Source organism: Ascaphus truei, chromosome 4, assembly GCF_040206685.1.
Source record: "Ascaphus truei isolate aAscTru1 chromosome 4, aAscTru1.hap1, whole genome shotgun sequence".
Classification (NCBI taxonomy): Eukaryota; Metazoa; Chordata; class Amphibia; order Anura; family Ascaphidae; genus Ascaphus; species Ascaphus truei.
In genome coordinates, this window is record NC_134486.1 from 216,898,715 (window position 1) to 216,923,208 (window position 24,494).

At 46.6% G+C, this 24,494-nt stretch overlaps 1 protein-coding gene across 2 annotated transcripts in view; it reads left to right on the top strand.

Annotated features, from left to right (window-relative positions):
- Window positions 1-24,494, top strand: part of URB2 (URB2 ribosome biogenesis homolog) — a 66,857-nt gene that overhangs the window by 10,199 nt on the left and 32,164 nt on the right. For both annotated transcript variants that reach the window (XM_075596871.1, XM_075596870.1), the window contains exons 3-5: window positions 1,815-1,991; window positions 4,435-7,771; window positions 9,492-9,652. In XM_075596871.1, the coding sequence (XP_075452986.1) occupies window positions 1,815-1,991; window positions 4,435-7,771; window positions 9,492-9,652 (3,675 nt within the window). The remainder of the gene's footprint in view (window positions 1-1,814; window positions 1,992-4,434; window positions 7,772-9,491; window positions 9,653-24,494) is intronic.

Consider the following 24,494-nt stretch of genomic DNA (forward strand, 5'->3'; position numbering starts at 1 on the left):
CCTCGACAAATGCAGTCGCCCGCTCACCACGGGTGACTGCATTTGGACAGCTGGTGTGTGGCTTACCGGAGGCGGATGCAGCGGCATGGTACAGCATACTCCCGGCATTGTTCATCAAGTTTTGTCTTCCCCTCCAGCTCCCATCAAAATGGCTGCGCGGCGTCAAATGACGCCACGTTGTCATGGCAACGGGACGCTTCGTGCCATCTGATGTCAAGTTACAATGCCTGCAGCATGACCTGGTAGGGGGATTGGTCAGTGCGCTGGTCTGGAAGCGGGAGCTTGTGCACAGACCCCACACGCTGTGACCGGATAGGCCCGATCGGATATGCAGACAGTGGCTCCTGCTGGGCAAGAACTTCGGCCTCTGACAGTCTTTCCTGCGGCCCAAACCAGGGGAGGAGCGGAGAAGGGAGAGGGTGACAGCAGGCCCAGGGGTGAGGAGAAGGGTAAGAGGGCACCAAGGAGAGGTGCAATACGGTGCATAGGTCCGGTGATGACATCACACAGTCATTCACTGTAGTCCACTGGGGTTTTCTAATCTGAGCGCTCGGGGTTTCACTGGATATTACTTAAAGTCTGCAGATTTAGTTCTTCTTTGCACACTTTAAACTACTACATTTAGCTTTGTGCCAGATGAATACTTTAAATATTTAACCAGTATACTGTGGTATCAGGATCCTGAGTTCTCTCCAGCCCGTTAGACATTGTGCATAGCCGCTGCATTTCTCAGCACACAGCCGCGAAACAATTCAGCCGGTTGCTCTAACACAAGTATATAGCAGACATCAGGGGACACTTTGCCCCTCTGCTAGCACTACGGCAGCGATTACAACAGTGTTTTCTCAGCCGCTGACGGGCAATAATATTAACTATTTGTGCGAACAGACTACTGACCTGGGTTCTGGAGAAGTGCTTCAGCGCTGCAAACATATACAGATCTGTTCAGGAGCATAATACTACTCGTGTCACCCTGATCCTATACTAATTTGGATCATTCTGACACTGCGCTTCAGCACTGCTCCTTTGACTCCAGGTTATCAATAATAGTAATCTGTTTAGCCTACCTACTATCTGGCACAGTAAGTAATAATTCATTACTATCTACTATTGTATCTGAGTCAGTCACCCAGTCAGTCAGTCAGTCACCCACCCACACACCCAGTCAGTCAGTCACCCACCCAGACTAGCCACACACTCAATTCTTATTAGGAATTTATTCAATTCAAACACACACACACACACACACACACACACACACACACACACACACACACACACACACACACACACACACACTGAAAGGGCTTTATTATTAAGAAGATTGCATGTGATGAGTCTGTTTGGGAGCTTAATTTCTATTTACATATGGTTATATGTGATTCGTGTCTCCAAAACGCCCCCCACCCACCCCATGGTTGATCTATAAGTTTTCTGCCTTTTTTCATTGATAGTGCTAATGATATATATAAAATTTGGCCCATTCATGTATAGTCATTTATTTCACAATCCTTGTTTCCTTGTTGTATTTGGTAGATTTCATTTTTATGATTTAATTATGTTGCAACATTTTTACAATGTTTTTATGTTGGTGTTTGATTTTATGGGGGTTTGCTTGATATAAATATCATTTTTTAATCATAAAGATTTGAACATTATAGTGTGCCTATTTGTAAGGGCTTTTGTTTGTTCTGTGAACATTTTCCTGTCACCTACAGTGCTTTTTTACTACCAAATCATTGCCCTTGCTCTGGTAAGATGCATCATTTACAATCGTACAATTGAAGCATGCTCCCTCTGTCCTCTTCCTACAGGTCCTACTTGACTGGGTGAGTCACACTTTGGTTGGATACCACACCAAGAAACTTGATCTGGAGGATACTGTTGTGCAGAAGCTTTGGGGTTTTCTGGACAACATTGTACACAGTAAGAAGCTGCAGAGTCTTGTGAAGGAGGGCAAGTCTGTGAACCTTCGCTTCACTATCGTGCAGGTAATTAACGCTTGTACACACGTTGGGACTAATTACCTTTTCAGTAATCACTAGGTGTGGGGAAAGCAGTGAAGTCTTGTAGTGTTTCTGTCTAAACTTTTAATCTTTATGCCGCTGGTAGTGGATATCATCATCACAGGGCCGCCCCTTGAATTCACTAGGACCGCACTGATGGTCATCTCTGCCACCCGCTGCAGTGACCGTAACATGCTCTGAATTATAAACGTTTGTTAGTTTATGGGACTTTGAATGTTCCATCCCTAGAAAGTGCATTGGTGGAAAGGGAGTTATTATTTGCTGGCTGAAATACCTTTTAAGACAAAGATTTGATATATCTATGTTGTTAAAGGCAACCAAAGAAGATGCCATAAGAGTGGGGAGGACACTGTTGGTATTGATATTACTAGCCGACATAAGAAGGTCTTTGGTAAGATCAGTTACAGTACTAACACACTTCCTAAAGAACATAGTCAAAAGTACAGGTCATCTAAAGATGAACAACCACAATAGTGAATGGCTTGCATCAAAAAGCACATTTGAAATGGTTGATGGAGCTCCACAGTCCAAGACAAAAGAGCAGTTAGGGGGATTTCATACTAAGTCACTCACATACATCAAAGATGGGCTGAAGGAACAACAATGGTAAGAACACTGCCTTTTGAAGCAGATGATCTCATTTGAAATCCCTGTGTCTGTTCTCCTTGTGACACTTTATCTCCCTTTCTCTCAGGTACCAAAAATTGTATTGTAAGCTCTTTGTGCAGGGAATAATTGTGCCTGCAGTATTCTTTGTGCTGCGTAGCATACAAGGTCAGCACTATTGAAGAAAAAAAAAAAATATATATATATGGGTTGAAAGGCAGGGTTGCAGACCTGTCTAAGACACGTGATTGTGCTCACAAGTGATATTCTTTATTGGCTATATGCTAACGGTGGAGGTTTTTTGTAACCTTTTTCACCCACCATAACTTAAAATGTATATGGTAAACCTACCCAGCCTAGAAATATTGCAAAGCAAGTATAAACCAACCTCACACTGATGAGACCCATTACGATTGAACCATGTCTGTGAGTGGTTTGACTGGCTTTGCATCTAATCCCATGCTGTGCTTAAAAGCTGTGTAAACAGCGATGCATTTGCTTATATGGGCTCCATGTGAATGGATATTCCAGGCAAAAGGTGACACGTGTGCTCATTTGCATGTCATTTCCAAGAATCCCTTGCTGCAGTGGAAGCACTGTATGCTAGGTGATAATGGTTGAAAGACAGGGTTGCAGACCTGTCATTCAAGACATGTGAATGTGCTCACAAGTGATATATTGTGTGTGTGTGTGTGTGTGTGTGTGTGTGTGTGTGTGTGTGTGTGTGTGTGTGTGTGTGTGTGTGTGTATATATAAATATAAATAAATAATAGGGGAGAGATGGCATTTTCATCCTAGTTTTTTGGAATGATCAATGGATTAACAAATATGAGAATGCAATGTTTTTGGAGAAAATAACACACTATAAGAAGAATTCTTGCATGGAAACGGAGGGTAGCAGGCTCAGAGGCTGAAATAATAGACCTCCCATGAGAGGTGGAAAAAGCCAATGCAGTAATTGAATTAAAGAATGATTGGGATTAGAGATGTGTGAAGTTTTCGCTAAAGTTAATAAACTACTGCAGGCACCCAGAATTCTGCAATCAATGAAATCCTCTTTTTGTTTCAACTCCCTGGGTTTGAGTCGTGACAAATTTGTCTCCTAACACAAACATTAAGGCTGCGGTCCCAGTGATTGCCACAGCGCACGCCTCGGCGTGCACTGTGCGCACAAACACCGGCCCCCCAGTCACTCAGGGCCGAGTACATGCGTCGGTGCACATTCAGCAGCCGAGCTGTACTGCAAGATTCCACACACTCAAAAAAATTGTGTGCGGAACCTGCGACGAAGCCGTGGCCACGCCCCCGCCGGCGGTTCAGCCAATGAGGGCGAACCAGCCGCGTGAGGTCATGGCCACGCCCCTGCAAAAACTCGATCACGCCCCTCCTGTCACAACCTCTCCCTCTCTCCTGAGACTGCAGATCGCGGTTAGCGCTGTGCACGCGCCGCCCCCCCCGACGGGCGCGCGTGTCACAGTCATGACTGGGATCGCAGCCTAAGAGTCAATTTGCATGTCACATGATCCTTTATACAAGGCTACTTTTGAGAAATTGGGGTAACTCATTTGCCAAAATTTTTTAAATGTAGGAGAAATCAGCGAGGAGGAAAAAAATCCTCAAATCACATTTGGATACATTTGCATATCTCTACTTGGAATATACTCCGCAATACTCTAAATAGTGCAAAAAAGAGATGAAATGGGTCTAAAATGTTACAATTTACAGGGGTAGCCAAATTAACCTATGCCATCTATATTTCCAGTTACAATATTTTATTTCACGTTATTTTATTTATTTTTAGGTTATAAATGACTTGATTGCCGCATCATGTACTCAAGAAGGATCCAAGGCTGGTATTGGCACTGTGCTCAGCTGCTGTCAAGGCATCCTGTCCATCCCGGCTTTAGCCTTTGTCTACACAGCAAAATGCGAACTGATGGTAGAGCTCCTCAGCAAGCTCTCCACCTTGGCTTGTCAAAGTTTATCCTCAGAAGAGCCGATTACACCGCAAGTGTTTGATGTTTTACAGATGTCCTTCAACCAGTACCTTCATATACAGATGCAGCAGAACAACCCAAACAGAGTGTTTGGACATGTGGTGGCACAGCTGTTCCAGCCCTGCCTGCTTGTAAGACACGCATTGAACACCCACGTTTGGGGCAAGTTGGACAACAGCCGCGTACGCTACCAGCTGAGCAAGGAAATCCGAAGTAAAGTGGAGGCTGTTCTTCAAATGGGTCTTTTCCAGGCTGATCTCCTGTCTTCTTACAAAGTGGAGCTGCTCCCTGAAAAAGATCAATCCGAAAAGAAGAAGGGATCTCTCAAAATTCTATTGACACCTGTGCATTCTTTGCTGGAGAAGCTGGGAAACTCCAGTTTCTGTGGGACAGAAGTCCACAGCTCTGTGGTAGCCAACTCCGTCCCCCTTCTATACAAACTCTTTCTAGACTCCTACTGCAAAGATGGAAACCAGCTGGTCTGCTTCCACATGCTGGTCAGACTCTTCGAGTGCCTTCAAACGTCTGCCGCGCAAGAGGAGTTGGCAGTATCTTCATGGGGGAGCATGGGACTCTTCGCGTTAGAGCAGCTTCTGAACCTGCTCCTTAGTCACGACATTTATAATGTTGCTGTGGACCGCATAAGGCACCAGGAAGTTCAGTACCACTTCTACCGCAAGTTGGCAGAGATGCTGGTGTACAGCCCTCGTGCCTCCATACCTGCCTGGTTCCGGTGCTTGAAAACCTTAATCTTATTAAACCACCTGATTGTAGAACCAGATCTGGATGACCTGGTGTCGTGTGCATGGGTCGACGCAGACATTGTAGATGTGCGTGTCAAAAAGGCGCAGGAGGTGTTAATTAGTAGCCTGCTCCAAACTTATGCCAAGCTGCGCCAGTTCCCCAGACTGTTTGAAGAGATTTTGACAGTAATATGTCGACCAGCTAGTGATGAATTAAGGCAGCCTGTGCTGTCCCCTGGGTTGACTGCAAAACTTTCAGAGTGCCTCCTTGAGCTTCCCCCTAACCAGATTCTGGATATATGGGCGATGATATTGGGAAAATGCCATACTGTTATCCTTCCAGACGTTGAAGATGACCCTGACCTATGCATAAAGCTGGTCTCCCTGAGCACTGTGCTGCACTGCTTGCTGTTTAACATGAAGAGCATGGATAATAATACCCCAGTGCCTGTTCTATTACGCTTCCAGAGTCTCATGGAAAAAATGATGGAGGAGTTGATAAAGCCCTCACTTAATCTTGTTAATGATCATTCTACAGAAACAGACCCCCCAATCTGGCTTCTGAAACTTGTTGATGCAACTCTGTTGTTTATCTACACCTGGATAGAGGTGAATATTATGACAACATTAAATTGTAGCAAATATAATCCACACTTTGGTAAATTTCCCACTCCATCAGACTCACCTGTTGAAGGTTGGGACTTCTCATCCCTCATAGGAGATAAAGCATGTTGGGAGAAATTAGTGGTGCTCACTGCGGGCGTCGGTTCAGTCAGCAAGTACTGCATGGGGCTGCTGTCAGTTCAGAAAATAAAACAAATATTAATGCAAATCAGATTTCCAACTGAGACTGATCTCCTTACCCTCCGTGCAGCTGCATCTTTTGTTTTTCGTTCTGGAGGTCAACGTGTCATCTCTGAAGATCATGAGTCCTGGAATGGCAGCGCCAGCACGGTTAATATTAATTGCTTTCCAGTGGCTCATTGGCATCTTATTGCTTCAAACTTCCTAATCCTTCATCCCTATATTTCTACAGAGGATACAAACTATGTAGCAGATTTGCTTCTTGAAACCTTACCGTCCCAACAAGATGAAGAGGACCAAGGAACAGCAATTACATTTGCAAAGGTATCTGCAAGCCTACTTCGCAGTAGTTTTTTCTCAGAGATGCGTGTCTTGCAATGTGCTTTCATAACCAGCATAATTAAAAAGTGTGCAACTGTGCTGGACAAGGATGAACAGAGAGCTTTGACTGAGATACTTTGTCAGCTTTCAGCAGAAAGCTTACTTTGGCATGAAGATTTTTTTTCTAATAAACGAGGAGACAAAATTGATGTGAATTCTAAATGTAACACATCAAATGATAATTCCTCCATGTGCTGGAAGAACATGGAAAATGCTGCACAAAATGTGTTGTGTTTGGCAAGGTCACTTACCTATGTAAGTTTGAGTGAGTCTAATATATTACACCTTCACGGCATGATAGAGTTTCTTTCTGTAATTAACCCAGACAGCCTCACACCTTCAGACCAGAGTCGCTGCTTTCTTTTACTGCTTTCCTTGGCTAGAGCAGACAACTCACCAAGGTCCCTTCATCTTGTGTCCATCTGTTACCGTCTCCTGACGCACCTGCTAAGCGGCAAACACTCGAATGCTGTGTTTAAGCTGCTGTATGCCAGTGACGTTCTAGAGATTGTCATGACCTCCCTTTTGATGGCCAACCAGAACATAGATGGAAACAGTGGGAGAAACCAGGAATGGCCAGAGTTTATGCAGACTATCCAGTCTTTTCTGGAAAGTTTCCTTGGAATAATCATTGAGCGGAAGCAGAGCCTTCTTCTCAATCTGGAAAAGTTTTCAGCCTTCGTGGTTAGTTGTATACCAGACTCGGACAGCAAATTCTGGAACCCTCATGTGGGGCAGTTGTTTCTAGTGGCGCTCAACACCTTGTGCCAAGTCATAACACCTTACCTCCAGGAGCAGCATGCAAATAAACAGCTGACTGAAACCTTGTCTTCCCTTTTGAAACAAGCAGTGGTGAAGATGGGAGAAGTTGTCCAGCAATGCCTGAAGGTTAGTGTCCCTGCTCAAATTTTGCCTTCCTTCTTTGTGGCATGCACGACAACCCTTCTGGAAGCTGAACTGAGTCACTTGTCATGTACAAACGTCACTAAAATGGACAGCATTTCTGTTAGCTGCAAAGTAGGACTTCAGAACCTCGAACTATACAGAAGTTTTTGCTCACAGATTCTGAGAGAGCTTTTTTATGCAGATGGCCAAATCGCATTTCTGAAAAATGCCCTGCATTATTTAACAATATGCATTACAGTGAAAGAAATCCATCCTCAAGAAAGCATTGTCATTGCAATATTCAGTTCTTTAAAAAAACTACTTACCGGTAAGTAGGTACAAATGTTTACTTTATTAAGAAATTAAAAAGTGTTGTTATTTTTGTGGGTTTACATTAAAAGCAGAAATGAAAGACTGACACAAGGCACTGCGGATTTTTGAATGCTATTTAATGAGCCAAAAACTTAGCAACGTTTCGACCAAAGCGATCTTTTTCAAGTGGTGTGTGGCTTCAATCCACTCACCACTTGAAAAAGACCGCTTTGGTCGAAACGTCACTACGTTTTTGGCTCATTAAATACCATTCAAAAATCTGCAGTGCCTTGTGTCATTCTTTCATTTCTGCATGACTTCGATTTCCAGCAGGACATCTTACAAAACACAAGTGTACCGGTAAATATGTATCATTCTTTTTTTATATGGGGTGCAGCAGTAATCTTTCTCTTTACATTAAAAGCAGACATACCTGTAAACACACATGAAAGGTTTACTCTACCAACGTTTTAACCCCAAATGAAGTTCTGTTTGACAAACTTTACACTTTAATTCTTTATTACATTAAGCTGCCTCATACTCTATTTATTTTTTTAACAAAAAAGAAAGGTACATGTTTTATTGGAATAAAAAAGTGTCTTGCATTGTAGCAGAAAACTTCCCTTAATAATAAAGCAGATATATTAGGCCAGTGGTGGGCAAACTGGGGGGCGCAAGACTTTTTTAGGGGGGGCGTGGTGTTTACAGAGGTCCCACGCTGAAGGTGCGAGGCCTCTGTAAACTTACCCAGCTTCAGTCACTCGTGTCCATGGCAACACGGCGTCAAATGACGCCTGTTGCCATGGATACGTGATTTCCGATGATGCCGCAGATCACATGACCCCCATGTCCGCTGTATCATTTGACGCCACGTTAGGGGGGGCGCAACCCAGGAGGAGAGCAGACAAGGGGGCGCAGCACAGGAAGTTTGCGCACCCCTGCATTAGGCAATGAATCGGTAAAACATTTGACTCTGTTCCTCCCCTCCCTCCATTTGAATTCTTTTTAAAGTGTAGTACTTTATACGAAAGGGGTAATTCAATCTACGTCGAAACGGCTTTCTGGGGATTGACGGTCAAAAACGGCCTGATCGGCTGTTTATGCGTACATCGATTAGATTAGGGCCCTGAATTGCAAAGCGGTGTAAAAATTAGCACTTGGCTTGTCAAATTAAATTATCCCATAGAAAGCATTTTTATTTTTATAAATATGCTGCTGTTGTTGTTACATCAGTATTACTTCTGTTTTGGAGTTGAGAGATCCATTTAAAATCCAATTTGTCATGAAGGGGGTATTTTGTAGAGGATCTCACAGGAACGGACTTCGGGCACATTTTTTTATTTTTAAATTTAAAGGTCAACATGAAACTCCCTATTAGACATTGTGCTGTACACATGTTTATTTCAGACTGGATTATTTGTTAAAAGCTTCATGTTTATTTGTTCATCTAGTTTAGTGGTTTTCAACCTTTTAAGAATTGCAAAACCCTTTCAAAATATATTGTGTCCTTCAATACATTCTGTGACTTTGTGTGATCCATGCCCACTTATTCCGTGAACGTAACGGTACTGTTGCTGCGATTGGGCTTATTGAATAAGCTGACAGTTTTCTATATTATACCAGTCCATGAATAAAGTAGAAATAGCCATGTTAGTCCAGTTGTGATAGTGCAGAGTAATTTACTATATTATACACACTACGTAACAAGCTTGTTAATATGCTTTCCCTTGGTTTAGGTCCCTGGATCAGTGTCCAGATCGTTCAGGGTTTAGCGGGAGAGCTAATTGAGCTGTTCACTCAGCTGGCACAGAGCTGCAGCATTGAGGAGTTCTACATAATGATGAAGCTGGTACTGCAGGGGCTTGAAGTCAGCAACCTTTGGAAACATCATTATAAGGTAGTTGATTATTTTTATTGATTTGCTAGCGTGTTTTTCCCAGAAAACTCTGTACACTATCATTTGATCTATGAAGAACTCGACCGTTGGTCCGCTAAAAGGTATTGCCACGTACAGATCTGCATTTCTCCAGGACCAATCCGTCTACTAGAACTTTGAACTACAATCAATGGACATCAAGCCTTTTACAATTGAGAACTACAATCGTAGAGTTACAAGAGCAAGTGAAATGTCTTAAGACGGGGTGTTCCATAGAACACTAGGGATCTGCAAGAGGTTACCTGTTACCATTTTTGCACTTCCAGACTCACATTTTATTTACACCATATTTCATACAGATGATGAAATCTTACTTTGTAATGCTATACATCATATATAACATATACAGTAGTTAGTATATGTAAACAAAATATAAACCCAACCAAAGCAGTAGCATTTTTACGTTTACATAGGGTACATTTATTGGGGTTGCACAAAGGTACAATACATTTTTAAGGGGATGCATGGAGTCGCAATACATTTTACATGTGTTTTACAGTTCTGAAAATGTGGAAAAAACACCAACCTAAAGGCAAAGTTTTGAAAGCACACCAAGTAAAAATAAGGCATACAGTTGAAATTGATGGGGCACATTACGTAAATACCGAAGAGAACGATCACACAACAAGTATAAGGGGAATTTCAATACAATTTGCGGCTTCGGAGTTTATAGAATCAGCCCATGACAACGCCATGGATCATTTGCTCGTCTTTAAAAAAGTTGTTGGTAGCTATTTTATGTTTCTACAGTATATGAGATCGCAAATTAAAAATTAATATGTATCTCCCCAACTAGAGCAATAACCAGTATTGCCACTTATTAGAGATACCTCCTGCTCAGATTCCATACAAAAACCCCTAACATGAGCAGAATTGCTGCTGTCGTTGAAGAAAACATCCAAATAGACTTGGAGAGTATTAAAAAAAACTCCTATTGGCTTTTAAGTATGGTACAGTGTCACGGGATACCAGCACTTTTAACACATTTATACCGGGATCATATGATTGAGCAAAGCAAGGAGGTAAAATAAATTGTAATTTATTTCACAAATGGACATGCACACAATGTAACACAATTACACTCAAAATACAATTACTGGGACGGGGCAAACGAAATAAATTGTGTCCAAAACGAAATCTTGAAAAACAGTCTTTATGAACAATTTCCCAGGAGCGGCAGTTGCTTGCGAAACTGCTTGGAAGTGTCCTCGGTCAGCAGCGCCACATGCAACTGCTATGTACTCCGATGGAGCTGCTTCTTTAGTTCTGCAATGGCACTTGGAATTTTTAACCCTTACGAAATCTTAGAAGGTTCTTGCATGAATCTTGTTAATCTTGGATGAATCTTTCATGAATCCTTAGATGAATCTGTAGAACTGATTCCTGATGGGCTGCAGGAATTCTTATAGAGTTCAAAACCCTATACTTAACAAGGGCAGCCAATCTCTCCGTGGGAATAATTTTTCCCACCTATCCTAGAGTTGCCAATACTTTGGAAACCTGGCAGGGGGGACTTCTCATTCTGCTAAGAGCATGAGCCAACCTAGCACCTTTGCTCCTTAGCATATGAGACCCAGCCCCTCTACCTGGTGACACTAAGTCTGGCTGGCCACCATTTGCCAAACTGCCCGGACTTCACATTAGGATGGGAATACTTGTGGATCCCCTCCCCAACTAACACCATGGGGACACTGAGCCCTTTCAACTCCGAGCTTTTACAGACATCGTGGCCCCAAGCCAGCAGGATGTCTTAGAAGTCCGGAACTGCACCTCCTCAACTCATTTAGTGATTCACTAGATGCATACTAAGTGGGGGCTGCAATAAATGAGTAATTCCCGGTCCCCGGTGGTCTGAATGAAAGCCCAAATGTGCCTAACATATTTAATGCACTATTTGAGGGGGACTTTCAGTCATCAATTTTTATACAAACGTATACAAATTACGCTATGGGTGTTTCACATGTTTCTCCCTGAACTACGAGCACAGCAAGTTTCAGCGCGCTAGGACATTTCTAACCAAAGTTACCAAACAGCCGCTTTTATTCCTCAAGCGCTGGTAGAAAGAGAGACAGAGGGGCGCAGACAAGGGTCAGAGTTAATATCAGACCAGTAGTTGAAAACACATACAAATAGTAAACCAATGGTTAAGAGCACAGTGTTGATAAGAGTATAACGTAATATGTACTCACGGGCCTGTGCGGTACTGGGTAGTACTATACTGTAGGTATCTTTATTTTCTTTCCTCCTTCTTGCTAGTTAGTTATGCTCCTTCTCCCTCTGTACATCATGGATGGGCCACTCAGGGCGCATGTAGTGGAAGACAGCGCCACACCGATGAATAAAAATACGTTTATTTGGCAAAGAATGTGAGACAACAATTCACTCATGTAAAAAACTGCTCAGGAACGCTGACGTCAACCTCCCGCTCTCCGCCTTCTGTTCGCCGCGTCCGGGCTACAGGACTGTTCACTGTCAGTGCAGGCGCCAGCTACGGTGTCCTCGAGCAGACACACAACTTCTGGTCCAGGTCTCTGCACACACAACGCGTTTCGGATAATTGAATCCTTCCTCAAGCGCTGACTTTTTTTTTTATAACTGTAATTTTATTAGGTGATCCGGTGCATACATAATAACACAATCCATTTGCTTTTGTAACTTCACCATTTCCTTATTTCCAATACACTGAACACATGACAGACTTAACAAACAAACAGATGTGGTGATGGGGTGGGGGAGGGGAGGGAATGAGGGGAGGTCCAGGACGCGACCTTGTTAACTGATGGGCAGGTGCGGCTCTCTTTACCAGTAAATTGCTTAAACTAGATTGCCGGGTCTACGGCTCAGCCGCTAGGAGTAGCCCTTCCTCGTTGTGCTTCCTTAAACCTCAAGGTCTCCTGGTCGCTATGTGGTCAAGGATCCATTTGGTCAATGAAGAACGCATTTATAATTATCATTGCAAAATTGTGGTAACATCTACCCCGGGATGTCTGTCAGGGCCAGCCAAGGTGACCAGACTTTTAGAAAATTTGAGCCGGAGTCATTGATCAGACTCGTCAATTGTTTCATCCGGCACACAAACCAGATTCTGTTCCTAATTTTGGGTAAAATTGGTACATCCGGTTGCTTCCACAATGCTGCGATCTCACATCTGGTGGCGGTTGCTAAATGTGATATCAATTTGTGAGTGGCGTTCGACAGCCCCCGGATCCGTCTGCCCACAAGGAACAGCCATGGGTCCAGGGGGATCTCCACTCCAATCAATCTTTGTAGCCAATCTGTAATTTCCACCCAAATCGGAGCCACTCTTGTGCAAGACCACAGCATGTGGCGTAAGTCAGCTCGTTCTCCGCATTGCTTCGGGCAAAGCGGAGAGTAACCTCTGACAAATTTGGCCAATTTTATTGGGGTGTAGTATCACCGCATTAGGACTTTGTATGCGTTCTCCTTTAACGTGGTACAGATAGAGCTTTTGGCTGCTGCCTGTAGGATCCTGTCCCAGTCCTCGTCCTCTAACGTCTCCCCTAAGTCGGCCTCCCATTGTCTCATATAACTAAGTCGGGGTTCGTCTTTTGTCTCTGGACAGATCACTTTCCTGTACATTCTAGAGATTAGTCCCCTTGTGTCCGTACCTCTGGAACACAGCTGCTCGAAATTTGTTCTCCTGGGCTGAATTGGGGCTTTGTTGTAAAATGCCCTGATCTGGAGGTATCTAAAGAATTCTGTATTAGGCATGTTTTTCTCTTCTTTGATATGGTCAAAAGTTTTGATATGTTGTCTACCTTCCAGATCATTTAGTCTAATATACCCTGATTGAATCCATTTTGCGAAATGTGAACGATCCAGCCCTTGAGCAAAGTCAGGGTTACCCCAAATGGGCGTCATCAAGGAGTTTAGCGTTGTGAGAGAACATCTAAATTTGGTAGCCTCCCAAACCTTCAAGGAGTTCAATATAGCCTGTAGCGGAGTCTGAATGCCAGACCTGCTTTTTTTTGGTAACCATATTAGGTTCTGCAGCTCAATGGGCGCACAGCAATCTTTTTCCAGCGCCACCCATCTCCGGAGATCCGGGTCTGAGTGCCACTGTACAATTTGGCTCAGTTGGGCTGCACTGTAATAGGCAAACAGGCAAGTCACCCCCAACCCTCCTCTCGAGGTCGGCCTCCTCAAGATATCTTTTTTATCCGTGGGCTTTTTTTATTCCAGATACATTTCATTATTCTAGACTGCAGCGAGAGGATATCATCTTTCAACAGGGGGGTCGGGAGGGCCTGAAAAAGGTATAGCACCCTTGGTAGAAGATTCATTTTAACGCTGTGAATTCGTCCAATCCAAGATATGCCATACTCCTCCCATCTCCTGAGATCCTCTCTGTGTCTTAAACAACCTGAGATAATTTGCCTTGTATAATGCTTTGACATCCCTTGTTATATATACCCCTAGGTATTTGATCATGGAGGGTTGCCAGTTAAAGTTAAAGTTTAATCCAATTAGTTTTTCTATTGGTTTGGGCAAATTTATATTGAGGGCTTCCGATTTGGCCTGATTAATTTTGAACCCCGATATTTGTTTAAATTTCCCCAATATTGCGAACACATTGGGCAGGGAGGTGAGAGGTCTGGATAATGTCAATATCACATCACCTGCGTACAGCGCCACTTTGTGTGTCTGTTCTTTTACTGTTATTCCTGACACATCTGGGCATAATCTCAAATGTGCCGCCAAGGGCTCGATACAAAGAGCAAACAGCAAGGGGGACAGCGAGCAACCCTGCCTCGTGCCACTGCGGATTTGAAATTGTCCCGAAGGGAACCCCTGATGTCGCACCCTTGCCGCCTGCCCTTCATATAATGCCATAATGGCTCCCAAAAGGCGTCCCTCGAAGCCAAATGCCTCCAGTGTACCCCTCAAGTAGGGCCAATCAATCCTATTGAAGGCTTTTTCTGCATCCAGACTGAGTACCATCGACTGAATGTTATGTTTTTGGGCCAAATCAATCAGATCAATTACACGTCTGGTATTGTCTGCCGCTTGCCTTCCTCCGATGAACCCTACCTGATCTGGATGAATCAACCTAGGAAGGACGTTGCCCACTCTGTTGGCTATAAGTTTTGAGAATATTTTTATGTCTGTATTGATCAAAGAGATGGGCCGGTAGCTCTTACAGTCTGCCGGGTCCTTTCCTGGTTTATAGATCAGGGAGATGGACGCCTGGAGCATCTGCGCTGAGAACGAGGCCCCGTGTAAGACCGAATTAAAGAGTTTTAACAAATGTGGTGCTAGTAATTTCAGATATTTTTTGTAGTAGAGGTTTGAAAAGCCATCTGGTCCTGGTGCCTTGGTTGGCTTGAGAGACTTTACAACTGCCGTTACACTGGCGACACACTTTATTCGAGCTTGGCTAGTCCCACGAATTCGGGTATACCCGGGTGTATTGAGGTTTGTGACTGTTTTCTGCCCGAGTGCATTGAGGTATTTTCCAAGCAGGGATTGAAGCATTTTATTCCCTCTGGCTGCAATACTGCACAGTATATAAATATATAATGCATTACAATTCAGGAATTTATGCCATCTGGTAGACACACGAAGCATTGCAGCCTATTAAATCCTAATCATTATCATTTAACAGATCAGCCGCCCGTCAGCCAGGCATGAACCCAGGCTGGGAAGGCAAATGCAACGAGGCTTGTCAGAGGTGAGGAGCGGCGCATTCCAGGTATCTGCCAGGTACATACCGGGTATTTGCTCGAATAAAGTGTGTCGGTGCAGTAACTCTTCTAAAGAGAAGTCTGTCTGCAGAGCCTCCCTTTCCACCCTGCTCAACTTTGGCAACTTTGCCCCTGTTAGAAATTCCCGAAGATTGTCCCTCGTTTTTTGCTTGTGTGTGACCTTACCTCCATCATAGAGCGCCTCATAGTAGGATTTGAATTCCTCTACAATTCGCCTAGGGTTCGAGGTAAGCTCCCCCCCCTGCATACGAATAGATAGAATATGGTAATTTGGGGCTTTATTTCTGAGCTTATTAGCTAAAAGGGTGTCCGGCCTGTTCGCCTTCTCAAAGAACCTACGTTTAGTCCATCTCATCTCCTTTTCCGCCTGGGAGGCTAAACGTATGTTTAATTGGTGTTTGATATCTGTAATCTCTTTCAAAATAGCGTCTTGCTTTAGGGACTTATGTTTTGCAGTGAGTGATGCCAATTTCTCCTGCAACTCCTTAATCTGGCGATCCTGCTCCCTCCGGCGCCTAGCCGCCAGAGACATCAGAGATCCCCTGAGGGTAGCCTTATGTGCCTCCCACAACGTGGAGTGTGATGTCACGCTACCCTCGTTCTCTACAAAATACTCTGATTTTGTCTCCTATCTCCTTCATAATGGCTGGAATTTTGAGTAACAGCTCATTAAGTCTCCAGTTTGCTCCAGGTCTGTCTAGTGAATTTAACGTGCACCGCAGCTCTATTGGTGCGTGGTCTGACCACGAAATATCGGGTATTCCTGTATGGGAGACCACCGGGACCAGTCTATCAGATACAAGGAAATAATCTATCCGGCTATATCGGTTATGGGGGTGGGAGTAAAACATAAAGTCTTTAACCTGCTGATGTTGCTCTCTCTAAATATCTACTAGTTGACAGTCCATCAGTCCTTGGGTAATGTTTAGTACGTCCTGTCTGGGGGGAAGGTTAGTAGCTGTACACCTATCTAGGTTGGGGTTTAATGTCCTATTGAGGTCCCCAGCTACAATTATATTTCCCTTTGCTATTTTGTGAAGTTTCTGGGAAAAAAATGCCGGTGCCGGCTCGCATGGGGCGTATATAGCTGCCAACGTAAGGGGCTGACCTTGTATGGACCCCACGAGGATGAGGGATCGTCCTTTATCTGCCACCATTTTGTCTACTTGATATGTTAATCTGTTATGTATTGCTATAGCTACCCCTCTCTTTTTCTCTGTCACTGAGGCTATATGTACCGTTCTAAAGTCTTTATCCAGAAATTTAGGGAAACTGGCCTTAGAGAAGTGGGTCTCCTGGAAAAAAATAATATCAGTCTTGAGGCGTTTGTACTCTCTGAAGGCTAACTTACGTTTCGCTGGGCTGTTAAAGCCTTTGACATTGTGTGAAATATACCTTATTTCTTTATTCATCATACTTTGTGGGTTCCCTGACTCGCGTGCTTTGTTCGCTGGCTGTTCCGCTTTTTTCCACCGGTTTCTTGTGCTCGACACCGCCTTCTCCGTCGTCTCTGATGTCGTTCTCGCTCTTCCTGGATGGGGGGGGGGGGGGTTGGGCTGGGGTAAGGCTGGACATGACACAGAAGGAAAATCCAAGAGGGAAAACACTGGGAAAAACATAACATACATTTAATGACATATAAAACAGTAACAATTTGTCGTCGACTGCAGGGCCTCCCCGCCCCACAGCCAAGTCCAGCGCCTTTGGGGTGGCAACCCTCGTGGACTCCCGTCTACCACTCTCCTTTGCCCCCCAAAGGACTTTATCGGAGTCCAGGGGGTCCCTCCACCCCTGGGCCCGATCGAGACCCATGCTAACTCCGGGGTATGTGTCTCTTCCCTCCCCCGTGTCCGTGCGCATTCTTCACCCCTAGAACTATGGATGGTTAACTTTTAGTTGCCTCAACTTGCCTGTGTTGGCCCTTGGAAGGCTGGCTGCCTCTAACTGTCTTGTGCTGAAGACTTAGGCTAAGGCCCCGCTCCCTCCGTCAGCGCTCCCACACTGCAGACAGGCGGGGCGCTGACAGACACAGACCGCGATATGCGGTCTGTAGGGAGCGGGAGGTGGGCGGGAGTGGGAGGCTTGAGCGGGAGGGGGGCGTGGCTTGAGCGGAGGGACCCGCTACTCTCCCCCCTCTCCCCCCTCTCCCTCCCTCCCTCCCTCCCTCCACGGGCTTGGGCTGGCACTCATACACACACGCAGACACACACACACACACACACACACACACACAGACAGAGGCAGGCACTCACGCACTCAGACACACACACACACACACACACACACAGGCAGGCACTCAGGCACACACATACACAAACACAGATAGGCACTCACGCTGCTTTCCCCCCACACTCCTCCCCGCTCCCCGAAGCCTCTCCTCCTCCCGAAGCCTCCCCTCCTCATTGGCTCACAGCCACACCACGTGACGCGTCAACGCTAGGGATCACCATTTTCTTGTATCCCGTAGCGGCTGACGCGTCACAGCGTGTAGTGAGCTGTGCAGCCAGGGGGGACCGGGACCGGCTCGGGAGGATTCCCCTGCTGGTGGGGAACTCGCGTGTGGCCGCCGGGCCGGGTCCCAGCCTTAACTGACAGCCTACCCCCAGATTTCTGCCCCGTCCTTTTTATTCTCCCTTCTCTATCTCTCTATATCTGACGAAAATCTGTACTCTCCCTCTCTCTCGTGCCTCCCCTATCTCCGTCACTCAAGAGACCCATCTCCTTCCTCTACTGAGGGCCCTCTCTTGTCTCAGGGATCCCCCTCTTGCCAGCGTTACAACGTATGTGTCTTGATCTCCTATCGACTTCCCTACCACCTATTCTTATTCCCTACTGATCCTTACAAGGGCCTCTCATCAAATTACTCTCCTTCCCCATCTCCCCCTTTGCTTCTTCCCTCTGTTGTGTGCGTCCTCCTCCCCCTCTTATGTCCCCTGTCCACCCCCCTTACTGCTTTCCTCGTTATATTTCGTCTCTGCTTTCTCCTCCGCCCCCACCATGTACCCTTTCCACTCTGTTCCGCCGCCCGCATCCGCCTTTTGTCCCTCCGTTCCCCTCTATTATCCCCTCCTGTGCCGTTCTCCGCCGCTATCTCTGCTTCCGGCATCAGTAGCGACAATCACAGGGGGCTTTCTGTGTCCTTCCGCCGCTCTCAGCCGCGTCACTGGCTATTGGTGTCTGTTCCTGCCTCCTCCAAGATGGCGGCCGCCATTTTGAAGTTGTTCCTGCTGCGTGGAGGTTGGAGCGCGCGCTCTCCTCCCGCCTTTTCCACTCTTCCGGGTCCTGCGTCTCAAGCTGGATGTAGCGAGTCGCCATCACGCCCGCCATCTTCCCCCCTCGACTCGGATGTAGATCAGAGGTAAGTTTTGCTTCTTTTTTTCACAGGGACCCCCTCTTGCTTCGTAGGTTTTTTTTTTTTTGGAGTTCATTGCGGCCCCTCAGGGGGCTATTCTTCCTTTGTCTCCCTGTACCGGGGCTGTATAGTTTATGGGTCCTTTGATTTCAGCTCTTTCCAAGGTAAATCAGACGAGGCAACACTTAACAGAATAACTTTTTATTAACTTTAACACTGCCGAAGTCGCTGCTTTGGGCTTTCATTTCCTGCCTCCCTTGGCTTTAGATGAGCCTGCTCCCCCGCTCCATTCTGGCTCCAGCGTCTCCTCCCTTTCAGTTTCTTCCGCGGGGGTTCCCTTCAGGCCCAGCTTGGCCAGGAACGCCGGGCCCTCCGCCGGATCCTTCATTGTAATGGGCCTCTCGTTCCTCGCCACCATCAGACCGAACAGGAAGGTCCATTTATATCTGACATTCTGGTCTCGTAAGACCTTTGTAATGGGCAGTAGGTTACGGCGTCTCTGTAGGGTGACCGGGGACAGATCTTGAAAGATCATAAGTTTATTTCCTTCGAACTCCACGGTTGTTAAGGCCCTGGTTTGGCGCAGTACTGCCTCCCTGGGGGTATAGTAATGCAGCCGGAGTATAATGTCCCGGGGCTGCTCTGACTGTATCGGCCGGGAGCGGAGGGCTCGGTGGCATCGGTCCATGACTCGTGCCTCCGGTGGGCACTCCGGGAGCAGGGACTCCAACCAGCGAGCGACAAATTCTTCGCAGTCTCCTACCTCCTCAGAGACCCCCCTTATACGGATATTATTCCGCCGCTCCCGGTGTTCTGCGTCTTCCTGGCGGTCCTTTAGCTCGTCTATCTGCCGCTGGAGTTCTCCTGTTTTCTTGTCTGTTTTTTTTCACGACCTTGATGGTTTGATCCACCTTAGTCTCTAATGCGTCTGTACGGGCCCCCAATTTGCCGACTTTCTTCTTCACCTCCCTGATCTCGGCTTGCAGGAGAGACTTCAAGTCATTATATAGTCTCTCAAAGTCGCATCTTCTGACCGGCAGAAGAGGTTGGTTGCAGGCCCCTTCCTCCTCTCCCTCCTGCTCTGTGTTGGTGTCGGGGTTTGAAGCCGGCGCCATTTCCCCTGCCGCGCTGCCCGATCCTGCTCCGCTGAAGTAGTCTCTGACATCGGCGAGTTTTGGCTTCTTTTGACCCGCAGGTTTTTTCGGGGCCATCCCTGCACGATTGGTCAGCGCTAGTCAGCTTTTTTTATTGAATTTTGGGTGGTTTTGGGGTGTCTTACACTGTTTTTATTATATGCGCGGTACGGAGCTAAATGCCTAGACTTCCATACCCGTGGGTGTCGCGCATGCGCCTCCCTCAAGAGCTGACTTTAAAAACATTTTTCCTCTTGCCACCTTATACCTGGTGGGAAAGACACTGAACCCCTATATGAGATCTGGGGGGTTGGGCATATACCGGGGGGCCCTAGAATGTTATTTCCCCCTGCCCAGTCTTACTGTTCTGGTCTGTGCTGAAGCAGGGAGATCAGGCAATAAGCTGCAAACTGTTTCCTAGGGAGGATTTTTTCCGGTGGTCTGTCTTCATGTCTCCAGCGATCTGGTCGAATTCCTAGGTACATGTTTTGGGTTTCCCAGCAAGTCTGGCCCCCTTCTACCCAAACACACCCCGACTACATTTTACCGTAAAATCATCCCTGAAACTCATGCCCTGTGAATCTCCGCTGGTTGGCACTCCTGGAACAGTAAAACACACACATATATCTTTATGAACATACAGTGCACATGCCATAACTGGGATGCAGAGCTGACACTTCACACTCCCCAATCTGGCTCATGGGCACCCAGCCGGGCATAATACCTTTATTATTGGCCTGGGTACCTCCCCACCTAAAAGTGTAGGCGCTATTACAACCGCCTCGTCCGGCGATTTGACGGGCCGGATACCTCTTGAGGTTACAGGCTCACTTGGACTGTCCTGGCAGGATAGTCCATCCGCATTGCCATGCTCCCTGCCCTGCTTGTGCTGGATGGTTAAGTCAAATTCTTGCAGGGTGAGACTCCAGCACAGCAATTTTGGCATTTTCGCCGGACACCCGTTGTAGCCAACTTAGGGGATTGTGATCCGTGATCACGGTGAACGGGCGACCATATAGATAGCGCTGTAGTTTACGTAGTGCCCATATGATCACCAAGCACTCCTTTTCAATTGTGGCATAAGCCACTTCCCTGGTCAGCAGTTTCCTGCTCAGGTACACCACAGGATGCTCTCCTCCCTACTCCCCCAATTGGCTGAGCACAGCACCAATGCCATAGTTCAAGGCATCAGTCTGCACCAAAAACTTTTTTGAGTAGTTCGGTGCAGCTAGGATAGGAGCACTGGCCAGTGCAGTCTTTAATGCCTGGAATGCGACTTCACAGGCGGGAAACCAGACAACCAGAACTGAGTCGCTTCTGTGTCAAGCCTGTCAAGGGTTTAGCCACGGTGCTGTACTGTGGGACAAACTTTCTATAGTAGCCAGCGGTGCCTAAGAAAGCTATAACCTGCTTCTTTGTCTTGGGAACGGGCCACTGCACTATTGCCTCAACCTTAGCTGGCTCAGGTTTAAGATGCCCTCCGCCCACCTGGTTCCCTAGGTACAATACTTCTGCCATACCGACTAATATACTTGGTGAGTTTCAATGTAAGCCCTGCTTCCCTAATTCTGGTTAGCTGCTACATACACGAGATGTGAATCCCATGAATTGTCATCAATGTCATCCAGGTATGTACTTGCAAAACTTTGCATCCCTTCCAGCCACCTATTCCAACCTACAAGGCGTTGGAATGTAGCCGGGTCATTCTTCATCCCGAATGACATCACTAAGAATTCATAGAGGCCACTGGAGTAATTCATGCTGACTTCTCCCTAGCCTCCTGGGTCAGGGGGATCTGCCAGTAACCTTTACTTAGATCCATGGTCGTCAGATACTTTGCCCCTGCGAGCTCATCTATGCGGGGCATGGGATAAGCATCTGACACCGTCCCTCCATTGAGCTGCCAGTAGTCCACACAGAAGCGGGTGGTCCGTACTTCTTGGGTACTAGGACTACCGGGCAAGCCCAAGGGCTCTGGGACGGTACAATTACCCCTACGGCTAGCATCTCTTCTACTTCCCTCTCTATACTGCCCTTCACCTCTGCTGACAACCGGTGGCATGCTTATGCAGAGGTCGCAGATCACTTGTGATTACCGGATGATCTGTAATATGCGTTCTGCCCGGCTTGTCCGAGAACAGAACTCTATACTGCTCTAACATAGCCCTGGCTACGGCCTTCTGCTGCCTATTTAACTGGGACCCTATCTCAACCTGCTCCACTGTGCCCTCCTGCCTAGCCTCCCCTAAGCACTGCTCGCTGGATCCCACATCGGTGGGCTACAGATAGCCAGCACTGATGCCACACTCAGGGAATGGTACTTTGAGCATATTAACATGATAGGTCCTAGTTCTTCCTGTCTCCCCATCTAACTGTACAACATAGTTGCACTAATTCATCTTCTTGAGAACCGTGTACGGTCCAGACCAGGCAGCCATTAATTTGTTCTCCTGAGTGGGCTTCAGAACATGTACTTGTTGACCTGGGATGAATGTTCTGCTATGGGCATACTGGTCATACCAAGCTTTCTGCTTGGTCTGAGCATCCCTATGGTTGTCCTGTGCCAACCCCATGAGCCTCTCTTGCCGGTCTCTGAGATCTACCACATACTGAAGCACAGAAGCATCATATTGGTAGTCTCCCCTTCCCATCCCTCACGGAATAGGTCCAGAGGTCCCCGCACCCTTCGACCATATAGCAGCTCGAATGGAGAAAAGCCGGTAGATTCTTGCGGTACCTCTCGTATGCAAACAGAAAGGGCTGCAGGTGAATCTCCCAGTCTTTCCCCTCCGCCTCTATAAACGCACAAAGCATCTGCTTCAGGGTACCATTGAACCTCTCACATAGTCCGTTGGTTTGGGGGTGATAAGTGGTCGTACGCTGGTGCTTCACCCCGCACACATCCCAGAGACACTGTAACAATTCACTCATGAATTGTGACCCGTGATCAATTAGGATCTTGCTAGGAAAACCTACTCTGGTGAATATAACTAGCAATGCCTTTGCTACTGCCCTAGCATCCATGTTGGCAAGCGCCACAGCCTCGGTACCGGGGGCAAAGTCCACCACTGTGAGGATGTAACGCTTGCCGGTCCAGCTGGGGATCATGAGGGGTCCCACAATGTCCATAGCTATTTGCTGGAAGGGTTCCTCAATTACCGGTAACGGGTTCAGGGGTGCCATCACACGATCACCCGCCTTACCTACTCATTGGCAGGCATCACAGGACCGGCTGAAATATGATGCCCCCGGCCAGTAGTAGCGCTGCAACAGCCGGGCTCTCGTCCAAGTGGCCTCCTGATGCCCCGCTAGTTGAATGGAGTGGGCTACCTGCAACAACTGCTGCCTATACTCCCTGGGTACCACTAGCTGTCTTCTACCTGTACACACTCTATCTAACCCAGTAGATCCTTGCTCCCTATACAAGAGCCCGCGGTGCCACAGAAAGTGGTCTGACCCCTTGCTTGCTTTAGACTCGGACGCCCAATGTCTCATGCCTTCTAAGCTGGGGTCAGCTTTCACCGCATCCCTGAACTGTGTCCCTTACACTGGCCACCCACCCTTAGTCTCTAAGTTTGGGGGATCGAGAACAGGTAAAGGGCACAGTAAGTCAGTCTATGGTCGTGGCTCAGTCGGGCTTACCTGTCTGGTTTCTGCAGAGACCTCTGGAACAGTTGGCTCCAAATGCAGGGGAACAGGGGATGGTGCTGCTGCGATCTGTGCTGACTGACTCCTGGTAATCGCAGCAACAGGAGCCAGCTCTGCGGTGAACACGCAGGTTACGTGCCCCAGGTCATTGCCAAGGAGGGACCACGGTCCTCCATCTGGCATGGTCACTTTCATCCCGGTGCCCGGGAGCAAATCCTCTGGCCGGACCATATCAGCTCGGACCAGGTTAACAGTGGCGCTGGAGTCCAGCAAGCCGTCCGCTTGGCGATCTCCGATGGTCACTCTCCACAGATGCTTCTGCCAAACATCGTTGGATTGCAACCCTAGAGTACTTATTATTGGCCTGGTTATCCCCTCACCGTCACAGACAGGCAGTACATCTACAACTTGCCTATATAACTGCCTTCTGTCATTCACTGGCAGAATGCTGGGTATTGGGCAACTTCTCTTCACAGCAACTTTTGTCTAACACAGGCCAGATATGTATTCTTGCAGGTTTGTCCTCTAGTACTGTAAAGCCAGCAAACATATAACTGGTTGGTGTGTGTGTCCCTATTTAAAACAGAGGCTACTAATGAACCATGAGCTTGCGTGTCCTGATCTGTGTAACTAGTTGATTTCAAGGGCTGGTTGTATTAAGTGTGCAGTTAGAACTAGAAGCAGTTTGAACAAGGAAGGAGTTAAACAAGGTATAGATAGTATAGGGAAGTACAGTTAATTGTTAGTACTTATAACTCCATAGTTGCAATTATGAGCAGGATTGAAAATACCACTCAATGCACATCTTGCCACTTGTATGTGCACTTGAAGCAGCTGTTCTAAGGACCATACCGCTGTGAGAAGTGTGAGCAGGTGATGTCTTTAGAGTCAGATTTCTGATCTGAAGAGGAAACTTGAAATATTGCGGGACATTGACAGTCTTG